The following is a 13,578-nucleotide window of genomic DNA, read 5'->3' as shown; positions in this document are numbered from 1 at the left end:
CTTTAAACCACACAGTAGCACAATCACTGTTTCATATTAGTGAACTTAAGTGAATATACTCGATCCCCCATTTGGCTATGAATGCATTCTGTATTTTTTAAACTTCATTATTTGAAGATGTACATAGTGGTAATGAAAGTTGCATTAAGTTTGTTTATGAGGGTGTTCTGGCTGTGTTTGTTTTTTGTTTCAGGGCTTTTATTAAAACAAAAAGTCTTGCAAAATGTGGCGTAGGCTCCAATTTTGATGAAAAAAAAAATCTGTATAAAGGGTTAACCTGCCAATCATTAGTGGGTGCTTCTATCACAAAAGCTGGAAATAGACATTTAAAAAGCTGCCATATATAATAGGTGGGAATAATGACCTCTTACCATAATGGTGACACTTTCCATATTATCTTGGAATGTGAATGGTCTCACAGGTATAGACAAAAATAAAGTACTACTTAATTATATCAAGAAATGCAAACTGCAAATAGCAGTGCAAAAGGTGAGACACATTTGGAAAGAATAGAGCATGTGAATTTGATAAAGAAAGGATTTCTGGATGCAAAATATCAGGGAAAAAGGAAAAGAGGAGTAGTTATATTAACTACCAGAGGTTCTCCCTTGGTGATTGTAGAGAAAAAAAAAAGATAATGGCAGATTTCTCATAGTAAGGGACTACTGGCAAGGGATGAGGATTCTGCTGGCATGTGTTTGTATTTAGCCTAAAACTGCTATTATGAAGCTTTAAAACAATTGGGAGAAATAATCAACTTTCAGCAAGGAAAATTACTTGTAGGTGATGACTGGAATTTGATTTGCAGCAATGAAGATGTATCTGGGGTGCCAAGAAAGGAAAATATAAAAAAGAGGGTAGATTTCTGAAGAAATGTATGAAAATATTTGGTATGAACGATGTGGATTCAGTAGTAGGTACTCGAGAATTTACATATTATTCACCAAGGTACAGAAACTGGGGTAGACTGGATAGAAATTATATTTCACATGAACATCTGCATTTAATTTAGAACTTTGACACACATCCAATAACTGTTTCAGATCATGCTGCAATAATTATTAAGATAAACATGCAGGGTAATGAAGTAAAGATGAAACACTGGTGCTTCCCCATCTACTTCTTAGAAAGAGAGGAATTTTATAGAATTGATAAATGGGAAGTAGAAATTATTTGAAAGTTATTAGGGAAGATAGAAATTTCTTCAGAAATTATAGCTAGTGAGTAGGATAAAAAGAAAGTGGAGTTTAAAAATAGGGTAGAAACAAAAGAAAAGGAGATATGGTTAAGAAGTAACAGGAATTATTTAGAGAGGCTGACAATGTTTAATGTATTGCAAAATAAAGAGAATCTCACAGAACAAGAAGAGGTACAATTCAAAGTGCTAAAGAGAAAATAAGGGAGTACCTGAATAATATGCATGAGTTTAGAAAGATTGCTGTACGAACTGTTTTTGATAATGACTCCAGAGCACAAAAATGTTTGGCACAACAACGTAAGACGACAGAAAGTAGAAAGGGTTGTTGCCAAAGTTAGGGGGTCTATAACAACAAAGTTAACTAGAGATACTGTAGCGGTATTAGAGATATTTTGGAAAATTTATGAAAATTTGTATAAATGAGGGAAGTGAGCAAATCAAGGAAAAGCACATATGGAAATATTTTTGGAAGACTTAAATATGCTAATGTTAGAGGTAGGTGAGGCTCAACAGCTAACAGTTAAGACAGGAGGAAATGAGATAAAAAAATTGTGATGTATAACCAATCTGCAGGAAAGTCTCCTGGAATAGATGGTATTCCAGTGAATGTTTGAAAGCTAGTAGAAAAGAAAGTTGTAAAGATCTGGAAGATAATACATAAACAAGGTAAAACCCATCTGATCCAGCTTCATGTAGACCCATTTCAATGTTAAAATATGATTATAAAGTGTTTATGGCAATAATGGGTAAAAGAATGGCAAAGGTGATACCAAAATTGATAGATAAAGACCAATGTGGTTTTGTGGGAGGGTTAATAAACATTTGAGAACATTAATAGAACAATGGTGATCCAGGGAGAAGCAGAATTTAAGAAAATACTGCTGTTCTTTGTGGTCTTGATGTAGAGAAACCATTTGATTTTATGAGTAGGACAATGGAAGCATTTGCATTTACTGATACAATAATAACGTGAATTAGAAGGATATACGAAGAATTAAAGGCAGATATCAAAATGGGAGGGTTCCTGTCCAATCAAGTTGTGTCTGAACATAAGAATCAGACAAGGATATCTTCTTTCCATTTGTTATTTGCATTATATTTAGGACCCTTGGCAAAGAAAATAAGAGACTCCTTTCTCCCTTGCCTACTTTCTTAATCAGTCATTATACTCTTAACTTCCTTTTTTCTTAGGAATACTGCCTGAAGGTATATGTGACACTTCTGAAAATTTAACCTTTAGCCCCTTATCCTGATATGTCTTTACAGCCTCTCTTGCTTAGCTTGGTATCAACTTAACAGTTTCTTTTGTCAGGTCATTGGTACCTACATTCACCACTACCCTGTTTCCTTACTAACCATCTTTGCTGTCTCATCCAAAGTGTAACTAATTGTAAACCATTGTAGTTTAATTTTCTAGAGTCAAAAGGAAGCAACTGGAGTGGAATTCCTCCAGTGACTGGCATGTATTTCCCCAGCATACTTTTCTGCTAATGCTCTTTTCCACTATTTCAGCTAATTCTTGTCTTTTCCTGTCAATTGTACACATTTTTTTCATAAATCTCTGTATAGTGTATGTAGAGGGAGAAGTGGTAGGCCTTACATGATCCTCTTCTGAAACTGAGGGAAAACCACACATGCTTTAATGTCCCTGTGGGTAAGTGGAGATGCAAAAAATTAAATGGCTGCTTGAATAGGGCGAGCACTGATAGGTTATTTTGGTCATGCATTATGGGCATGGACACCATGATCTTCAGTCTGTAATACAACTACAGCTCTTCCACTGCAGAGAAATTAGGACCCATGATTGTTCTTTTAGGATGGGCTGTTGATTTTGGTATAAAGCAAGGATCTCTCAGACAAACTGAAACAGTTGAAACGTAATTATGTGTTGTGTCTTTGAAACGGAGTATGTGGATAGTTAGATAAAAAATGTCAGCTTATGCATGCTCCAGGGATGAAAGTGTTAACACCTTTGTTTTATTGTGCCATATCGTTTTGGTCCAAGTCCCATTTGGAATGTGAGTCACATGTATGTCAGTGCAGATTCATAAAAAAGATCAAAAAGTTAGTAAGTGTTATTATGTCATTCAGGTCATTCAGAATAGCAAGGCTGAGTAACTGGACCGAGTAGTTGGTGAAATACTGTTTTCTGAGGATCAGTATTGAACAGTAAAGAAACATGACATTTGCGCATAAGCACAAATGGGTATAGAGATGGGAAGTGATCTCCACAGTGCAATGCCTGATAAATGCCATGAATGTTGCATGTAATCATCTGAGAGGTTCTGTCAGCATAATGTACTTCTAAAAGTTCTCAATTTTGTTATTTCAGATCACAGAACTTAGGCAGAGGCTGGCTGAGTCTCAGAAGGTTGTCAGTGAGTTGGAAGCAGAACGTGAACAGAAGCAGAGAGATTTTGATCGCAAGTTACTTCTAGCAAAGTCAAAGATTGAGAATGAAGAGGTAGATACAGTTTCCATTCTTGGAATTTCAAATGTCAACTTGCCTTGTATACCTACCAACTTTTATTTAAACAACTTGTGTACTTTCTGGGACTTGCAAATAATGCAAGAAAACATTTGCATTGTAGAAATTGTCTGTTTAACCCAGAGTAGTGTACTGTTTTGTAGACTGTGTGCTGTGACACTGGTTGAGCACTACTCTCATGTGATATTAAATATCGTGTTATATTAAATTTTAGGGTACTAGCTAAACTCCTCATTTACTTTCTATAATAGTATTCTATAAAAACTATATGTATTATAATTGTCTAGACTTCGATAGAAAGCAATATTTGCTGCTGGTTCAAAATACTGTGAGTAATTGATCTAGTTATTGCTGAATATGTCACTTTGAGATGGCAATAAAAAGTATTGTATAAAAGTGAGGAGCCAATACTGGAGATGCATTTTTGTATTCTGTTCATCGGGTCTTTTTTTGCCTTTTAACATGAAGGGTCACTTGCTTTACTTCCCGAGTTTCTTAGTTGATGGCAGTGCTATCTACACTATTTCCTTCTCTTTTTATTTAAGGATGTATTGTATGGCCTTTCTCCCTTTTCTAGTTTTTCCAAATGTTTATGACTTCTATTTCTAATGCTAAAACAGGAGTGAGCCCCATTCCTATGACAGTGTATGATTAAAGTTCATGAAATTAGTATTCCTTCAATCTTTAATGGTTACCAAGAAAGCTTGCCTGTGCACCTACAGTGCATTTAGAATGGCCTCCTTCTACAGTTCATATGAAGTTGCATTTTCTGGTAACATATATAAAAATGCTTTACAATTCTTTTTTTTTATTATCCCTGTTACTCCCAGTACTACTATTTGAACTGTTTGGATGTCTTTATTCCACACTGCTGTAGTTTCCAGCTTGCATATCCAGATGTTTAATGGCTTTATGTCTCAGTACACAGTGCACTGTAATCTCTAGGTGTAACTATTTCAATGATTAATGCTACTTGTATCCCTTTTTCTTCATCTGCAATATCCGTTGTCTGCATCTGCTTTCTTGACTGTATTGGCTAATCCCATGTGATCAGAATATCTTAATTTTCAATCATTCTTTGTATTTCATGTTTCCAGTGCTTCTCAGCTACCTGAAGACTGTAGTGTTTGCACACTCTAGCTCTGCTGATGTCATAAGAGAAGTTTACCAACACATTTGCTTACAGGTGTCTAGTTTCTCCTAAACACTTTTACCTTTAGCACCTTTTTTTGTTTAGTAGAGAATCATAATGTTTAAATTTCAGCATTCTGCTATGATAATAAGATGGCTCTAACACTAAGATCCTATAGGCCTTTCATGAACATTAGAATTTACTGGCTGTTTTTCCTTGTCCTGCTACTGTTAGTTAAAAGACTGTGGCTAAAATTTGTCAGAAGAGAAATCTAGTACAAAATAGGAAGGTATGAGGAATCTTTCTGTCCATGCTTTCTCACAGTCTCAGCATTGATGTACAGGAGCATTTACTTGTGATTCAGAGTCTCCATGGTGGTCGCAGTAGATGTTTCCAATAGAATATTTCACTGTATTCCTGAATACCTTATTGTCACATCAGAGATCTATGTCTGTATGCTCACTGGATTGACATTAGTTTGTAGATAGAACAGACATAAAATGGATAGGAAGAAAAAAATTTCCCCTTACTTAGCTACTGAAAGGAATGATTATGAAGCGTAACTGCTGTCTAACATTTTTCAGCATTCACAAAAGCAGAATTTTTCTTTGCAGAAGCATCTGTATTTTACAGGAAAATTTTTATTTGACTTTTAAGGGATCGCTTCTCTTAAAAGAGAGAAACAGAAAGACTTACAAAGTAGACTAAATTGTCTTTTAAGGATACTTTAAAAAAGAAATGGCAATATATATATAAATCTTCTTTGTTAGGCAGGATTTATGTAATTCTATTAAGACTAAGTTTGCACCTCTCCTATTGACAACATTTAATCATAGAGGGAATTTATTCCTTTTCTATCTTTACTATCTGAAAGCAGTTCCGGCTTATTAGATAAATATGCTAAAAAGGTATATACACCGAGCGCCTCAGTTGTAAGAGGAACGTTATTCAGCGTTCTTGATTGCCATACTCAGATTGCATTTTACAGCATATTGAAGAAAATAAGCTCCCTGTTCCAAGCAATTATACCTCTTCGTGTAATTTCAGTCTTTCACTCTCCTTTATAGCATTGTATTCTCTGCATTAGTTGCACTACTTGCTATTATTTTTATATTACTCGCTGTTCTTTTGAATTACTTCTTTAGTGTGTCAAATTATCATTGTACATTGTTATATGATTTTTTAAGTAAATGAGGAGCTTTTCTCCCCAGGCCTCCACTGAAAAAGGACCTGCGTCCAGTCAGACTTTCCCGGTAAACAAATGTAAAATAAATAAATAAATAAAATAAATAATCCTACCAGTATATTAAAAAGAGTTCTACAGTAAACAAAATAGGAATTCATACTCTAAAATATGCATTTGATGCTGTAGATGCTTCATCTGTGGCACATATGTTGAGATAGTTTTGAAAGACCCTTGCATTCCTTAGAAAACAGTAGACCTAGACTACTGATGCTGATGCAACACAAATTGTTTTCATTTGCCAACCAGATGATGTTATTGTAGACCTATAAAACAAGGTTTTCATGCAAAGAAATACACATGCCACAACTCCTTAGTGTCTGAAGAATTATACAACATACAGAATTTTTTTTGTGGAAATGGAAGCTACTCCTAGTACTTTCATGAAGAAAAAGGGCAGTACAAAAGAAAATCAGTCCATATTTAGTTCAAATTCAGCAAGAAAAGGTATCTGTAACCAGAGGCCATCCAAATGACTTCAGCCTTCTTTCTACATGTTACTTTCCATAGTACTTAACAAATAAGCATTTTAAAATCATTTTATACATGACAGTATGGCTTATTTATACACTTGTTACCCAGGTAAACTGAATTGTCCCTTTTCAGTGGTGACCTATGAACACTGTCTGGGTAATTGATTTTGTCGTAGATGTTTGGTCTGCAAGTAAAAAATTGAGGGAATCAAGCCCAAGACTACAGTATGAAGCTTATTAACAGTTTGTAGACTTAACCCCTTGAGATAAACTGCAAACAGTACTGCAGACATTAACCACAGAATTTCTTCAGAACCCGAAATGTTGCTTGTTCTGCAGACTACTTCATGTTGAGAACAGTAAACTTTACAGTTTCTGGATTAGTTATCAGTAAGAAAGGCAATGCTAAGTTGTCCTCAATTGTTATGGATGGTGACTCTGAAAACTTATGTCTGTAGAACAAGACAATGTCATACCTACCCAGGATATAAAAGATACAGATTAGACCACCTCACAGGAAGTACCTCAAATTTCAGAGAGGTCAGCATCACTTTTAACTATCAACTGTCCAGTTGGCCTATCCATAACCTCAAATGATTTACTAAATGTTTAGCTCTTGTGTTTGCAGTTTTTAGAAATCAAAATATAACCACCTTTTTTGATAGTTAAAAAGACTCGAGACTTGTCAATGCAGTAAATAAACTAAACATACACGCTGTTACAACTTCTCGGCATGATATAGAGGATTATGATTGGGTTGCTGATCATAACTTGCTTATTATGCATTTGAGACATGGATGCTAAAAAAGTCACCTTGAGAGTGAAGCTCTAGAGGTAAATCTTGGCATCCATGTCAAGAACACATAGTAAAAGGTTATGATCAGAGACCCTGTCATAAAGCTTAGTAGTACGTGGAGCTTTATCTGTTCCATATACTACTAGTTACAGAAGAAAAAAGCGCTAGTGCTTTAGCAAGTGCTGTCAGAAAGACAGTGTTAACACAGTCTCTTATGTTACAGAAAGTCAGGGACTGATTACTGCCACAAAGAGCAGACAGAAACAAATCTTTTTTTTTTTAATTTTGCCATTGTCATTTGTTGGCCAGTACTGGCAGGTTTAATTGCCTAGGAGTATACCCATTACAACAACTGAAGCTTGGGAGTTTAACAGTTGTTAAGATCATATCTTGTGCTGTAGAAGTGCTTAACTGGTTTGTCTTTTTCACTATATAAGGGCATAATCCCTGCACTTCATGCACTACAGTAAGTTAAGCAGTTATAGATAACCCCTGCAACACCTGTAATATTTTTAAAGGTTATTATGTATCCATACTTAACAAAGGTTTTCCCTTCTCAGAGCAAGAAACGAGCAATTCAAATAGGCTTGGCAGAATTCTGTCAACAGCAGGTGATCACATTCACAACAAGACATCTTCTGAGAGACATGAGATATACATCTTACTGCATTCTGGTACTGTGGCTCATGCAGTGTAAAATGATGAAGAAGACTCAGCGTTATCTCAATAATGTTTAGAAGCAGTCAACATATCATTTGTTGATGGCGATTCTTATTCCTAATGACAGACATATCCTTTAGAATGACAATACTTTATCCATATGGAGTTCAATATCTAACAATAGATTTTTTTATGGTTTTGGAGCCCATTCAAACAATTTGTCAGTGCAGGGCAAATGCTCATAACAAGCAAATTAACTTCCCACAAACGTGAAGGTGATGAAAACAGTTTATAGGATCTTGCCATTGCCCCAGAACACGTTTCAATCAAGTCATCTAGAGATCAGACATCGCTATCTTCATTATTTAGGATACAGTTTAAAAGATTGTTGCTCTCTCTTTAGACCTTAATGTATGTCTCTTTTCCATTTTCTCTGCTTCAGAATGTACTACTCAAAGCAAATTCAAGCTTATATATTGCTGTTAAATCCCTCTTTTGAGACCACCCTGGTGTTCTTCTTTAATAAATTTAATTACTCTTTCACGACTCCTTATTGACACAGCAACAAGGCAAAGTGTTAAGTCCAGTCTCAAAACTCTGAATCCTTCAGCATAAAAGGTAGATGTTTGATTACTGGCATCTCTTTCTTTTTCAGCTCAAGCAGGAAACATGGATACATGGACAGAATACTGAAGGAGGAGTTGTGGGAAATTTTTAATTTTGATGTCCGTGAAGTGCTTTTCCATCTGTGGACAGACTGCTAACGGAGTAGTCATGGGAAATGTTTCATTTTGATGTCAATAAAGTGATTGTGCACACATGGACAGACTACTGAAGGGGTTGTTGGGGGAACCTTTCATTTTGATACCCAGTGGCTGTGGAGTACATAAAAAGCAAATACATCTTCTATATGTTAATGTGCCCACCCCCCCCAACCTCTCCAGGTGCAGTAATTGGCCCCCAAACTGAAAAGGCCTGACACCCCTTCTTTAATGTCTTTTTGGTAAGAAGGAAAGAAAGACTTGCATCGTGCTTTAGTTATGTTTCTGTCATGTGCCATGAAGGAGGATTGTCTAATTTGTAGAAATTTGAAAGTGGTTGAAACTTGAAGGTACTTGGATTATTTTGGAGCAAGACTACTTGGTGACCACTTACAGAGGAAGGAGCTTGTTTCTGCCAGTGATTAGACAGTGCAGAGCCGAGGGCATAAATGTAAGCTGATTTGTCCAGCCATATTAAAAATATATTTTCCTTCAGGACTAAAAAAATTATGGATGCTTAAGACAAACTGAAAGTTGTTCAAAATTATCAGTATTAATAAAACCACAGGCAAAATGCTTCAGGATAGACTAATGCTGCTTGGGACACTAGGGGGTTGCAAACCTCAGTCAGAAAATCAGTACTTCAAGTGTTTCTTGTATTCAAGTGCGAAATGACATTCAGAGAGGGCAAACAACTTTGGCAGTTGGATCTCTTTTGGTTGCTTTTTCTTCCCAGGCAAGCTGAAGACTGGTGTATATGCCTTTATTCTCCTTATTAATAACATTGACCTTTAGGTCTGGGTATATTTACCAACTTGTTAGGGTTTATTTTGTAGTTGAGCTAAAGACAGTTGATTATTTATCACAACTTTACTGCTTAGTGCACTTGTATTTGTGAGTGTTTGGTTTGGATCTTATTCTCGAAATGCAGACAGTTAAGAGGAGTTATTTGTATACCTGGTCTTATTGTAGACAAATGCATAACGACACTATCTATCCACTACTTATTCTTAAGAAGTATTGGGCTCATTATGCAAAATCAGCCTGTTTACTTGTACAAGAGGATACTCAAATAAAAAGGTGCTACTTTTTCTCAGCACTGTTTCAACTAACAGAGTTGCAAAACATTAAGTTGCTAAGCAGTGTTGAGAGTCAGAGTGGCACTTGTTGAACTATCATGCTAAGTTGTGCATATCCAGAGCATTAATATTTAAGGTTTTTAGTACCGCCATTGAGGTCATATCTTTGTTTTTGGCTGGAGTGCCATCCAATGTCTGTTATTTGTACACTTTCTTTTTATTGCAACTCCTGTAAGGAAACTATATGCTAGGGAGATTCTTGTAGAATGAATGTAACTTGCAGATATTTATATATTACTTTTTCTAAGTCATTTCTGACATGCAAGTACCTTATGCTGTGTTGTGAGATAATTTTACAGTTAAGTACTAGTCCTTTATAACTGAGCAATGAATGCAAGTTTTTGAATAGGAAAATGTAATATACAGTAAAAGTTCATACCATTAAACATATTATGCTGTAATATTTAAGGAACATGTTAAAGTTGTTTGTCTTTTTTATTTTTCCTGTTACAGTTTATTTCTTCTGTTAGTTATTTGACTCTGCCTGTGGGTAGTGAGCACTGCTTCTGAGGGTAATGATTAGAGGTGAACTGACACAGGTAAATGCTCTGTGACTACTGTTCCGAGTTCCAAGGGCTTACTGTATGCAGAGTGGTTTCGCTGGAAAAGAGGACGTCCATCTTAAGGGATAGTTGATTCCTCTGATGTGCCATGAGTATAGGTATGAGAAGACTGGAAACATTATTCAATCTTTGAAACATATATATTTATGCACCCATTGCCAGCGACATTATCAACATTCTTCCTGTTAAATTTTGTTTTGAATTCACTTCACCTGTTAAAGCTTCTTTTAGTTACATATATTTGTGGTAGTGGATGGCATCTCCAGTGACCTGCCATGTACATTTGCCAGTGCATAAAGGGAACCTTTGAGAAACTTTGGGCAAAAGGTAAAAGTTTCCATTCTGTGACTTTTTAGTATGGGGGATAGGAAATTCCTGAGTGTGTTTCAGGAGTACAGTTTTAACTGGTGTAGTTTTAGAGACTTGTTTATGTACTTTAAATGGTCTGTGTCCTTTCCAGGACTTGCAGTGAGAATATGTTTTCCCAAAGGGGAATTTACACACTTAATCACCTATGAAAACTTGAAGTGAAACTCCATATCAGAAGTATTAACCTATTTGTCAGAGTTGATGTAACGTAAAGCCTCTAGTAGGCTAATATTTTGGTTTTATACTGACTACTTATTTTCAGGCCTTTCTGGAAAATGTTTATATCTTTTTAGATGTAATGGGACAGAACTTTAAATATGACAGTTGTAACAAAGAAAAGAGTTGTTAAAGGCAGTATAACCTAACCTTAGAATCTTGGTTGTCCACAATGACTGATATATAACTGAAAGTTTCTTCTTAGATTTCTTTTGATTCCCCAACATATTTCATACATTTATCTTGGTATTTCATCAGGGTGTTAGAAGTATTAAGAATGAGCACAGTATTAACGGGAACATATGTTTTGGACATGATCAAAACTAATGGATTTCTGTTGTGGAATAAAGGGGAATATGTGCTGCCTTTGTGAAGGCCTGCCTTTCATTTAGAGCAGGGATAACTTTCCATCCAGTGTTCCTATGTGAGAGAGAGTTAGAACAATGAATGTTGTGTTTCAATGAGGTATTAGTAGCTCAGAAGTGTGTTTCATGTATGTGGATAACTGGAGCCCTCTCTCTCCATAGATATCCAGATTAAAGAAGGGAGTAGAAAATAGAGAGAGACTGCAAAAGCAAGGCTGCATTAGTTGTTATGTCAGGTGACTCAGAGTAATCTGAAGAGCTACAATTGATGAACAGCTAAATAATTTAATACCATATTAGAGATCAAGCACTACATCCTCTGCTACTGTGAGGGAGAAAGGAAAAAATAGTTCATGATTTTGTATAGCCATTGTTTCTTAATAAGGAGACAGGATGCATGCGTGGGGTATTTTTTTTATTACTTGAAATAGACACTTTCTAGGAACATTATTGATTTATATCTGTGAAATGTAAACAAGCATTTTTAAATTATCTTATTATAATGTCTTTGTAATATCTTAATGTAATGTCTTTTTAATACAAGTTTCTTTTTGATTAAAAATGCCACTGATTGCTGTCTGGATTAGTAGGTTCATGTCAGTAGATCATCAGCAATTATAGTGAATGCAAAAACTCTGAAACCAAGCTGCCAAAACTCCTTTCAGTGAAACTCCGAGTAGGTTTTGTTTTTACATGCTGGCAAGCCTCCCTGTACCATCACTGTGGAGGGAACAATCCTCACCCCTAAACTTAAATGTGCCTACTCTGAGGTCATGGCACATTGGAGAAAGGAGAAAACTCCATTATCACTGAAATTTGTTTCAGTGACTATTACTTTTGCTTAAAATGCCATCAGTTTATTGATAGGTTCCCTCTGTGCAAGTTTTGTGTATATATTACAAAATAGTTAATCATTTTTTCAGTGTGGATTCTACTACAAGCACATTGAGTAGTGCAAGACAGTTCCCCTCTTATTATAGTGCTTTGCTTTCTGCTCTTGCTATATTTCAACCATTTCATCATTTTCATTCCTGTTTCTGTTTAATATAACTTAGTTATTACTTTTCTGCATGGCAGTGGATCAGAAAGCTTGCAGAATCTGTAATATACATTGTCTGGTCACTCTGCAGCCACCTGCGTTGCATTCCAGTCAAATTGTTTAATTATTTTTATCTGACTAAACCCATGCCGTAATTAATGCCCTCCTGTAGGTTGTTGTACTTCAGGAAACTAGCCACTTTCTCCTTTTGTAATTTATCCATGATGTTCCCAACTGTGTCAACCTCACTAGGTGAGATTTCTCTGGGTTCTTCTACTCGCACCCTACATGAAGTGGAAACGCATTTGTAGTCTTCCAGGTTTTAAGTATCTGTCCATAAGTCAGTAATTTGGTGAATGTTTCTATATAGGAGACCCTAAAAGCACTCCATATAGTTTAACAATTATGGGAGATGTCCCTTCCATCCCCATGCCTTTCCGCATATGTTTTTCATGTTGATTACTGTTGCAGTAGCATAAGCTATATGGGTTTTATCCCGCATAGAATACAACAGCCAGTCAGCTTCCAAAGCTGCAGAGCACCTTCCAAGCCTTTCTAAGTCTTCCTGCAGCCGAAAAGAGCACTCCTTATTGGGCTTCAGGGGATCAGCAGTTAAGCTTCTCCTGTTCCATTGCTGGGTAAATAAGTTTCCTTTGGAAAAAAAAATCTTCCGCTTGTTATTTTTAATGTTAAAATTGATTTACTTCTGTTGAGAAGTACTTTTTTTAAGATAGGAGTATGTGTTTTTATTTGTTGTCATACAACCTTGGTGTACTTTTAAACGGGAGTACACTTTTGTGTTTGGCAGTTTAAAGTTGATCTAAACATTCTAAAACTATTTTTTTCTGTGGAGAGGCTGTGTTTAAATTACATTCTGGGGCTGGTAAAATGTAGTAGAGTGCTCTTTTACTCTGCTTTTATTGGGAAAAGTGTCTTTTCACTACTTTTAAAATTTTACTGGTTTGTGCTGCTTAGGTTCCCTGGGACAGAGGCACCATTTTTGGCTTGACCATGGAACAATCTACTGGTCCCCTCAGTCAGTCCTTTTTCCAGCCTCAAAAAGAAGTTAACTAACATGCCTTTGCCAACAGAGCAGGCTAGCAATTTGCCTCAACCACATGTGGATGACTCTGCTG

At 35.9% G+C, this 13,578-nt stretch overlaps 1 protein-coding gene across 2 annotated transcripts in view; it reads left to right on the top strand.

Annotated features, from left to right (window-relative positions):
* TNIP1 (TNFAIP3 interacting protein 1) overlaps positions 1-13,578 on the top strand; it is a 739,301-nt gene that overhangs the window by 478,388 nt on the left and 247,335 nt on the right. For both annotated transcript variants that reach the window (XM_044069404.1, XM_044069403.1), the window contains exon 11: positions 3,531-3,662. In XM_044069404.1, the coding sequence (XP_043925339.1) occupies positions 3,531-3,662 (132 nt within the window). The remainder of the gene's footprint in view (positions 1-3,530; positions 3,663-13,578) is intronic.

The sequence above is a fragment of the Protopterus annectens genome, chromosome 4.part0, assembly GCF_019279795.1.
Source record: "Protopterus annectens isolate FY-2018-M chromosome 4.part0, PAN1.0, whole genome shotgun sequence".
NCBI lineage: Eukaryota > Metazoa > Chordata > Ceratodontiformes > Protopteridae > Protopterus > Protopterus annectens.
The sequence above is the reverse complement of the archived record's forward strand: the minus strand, read 5'-3'. Positions and strand labels throughout refer to the sequence as shown.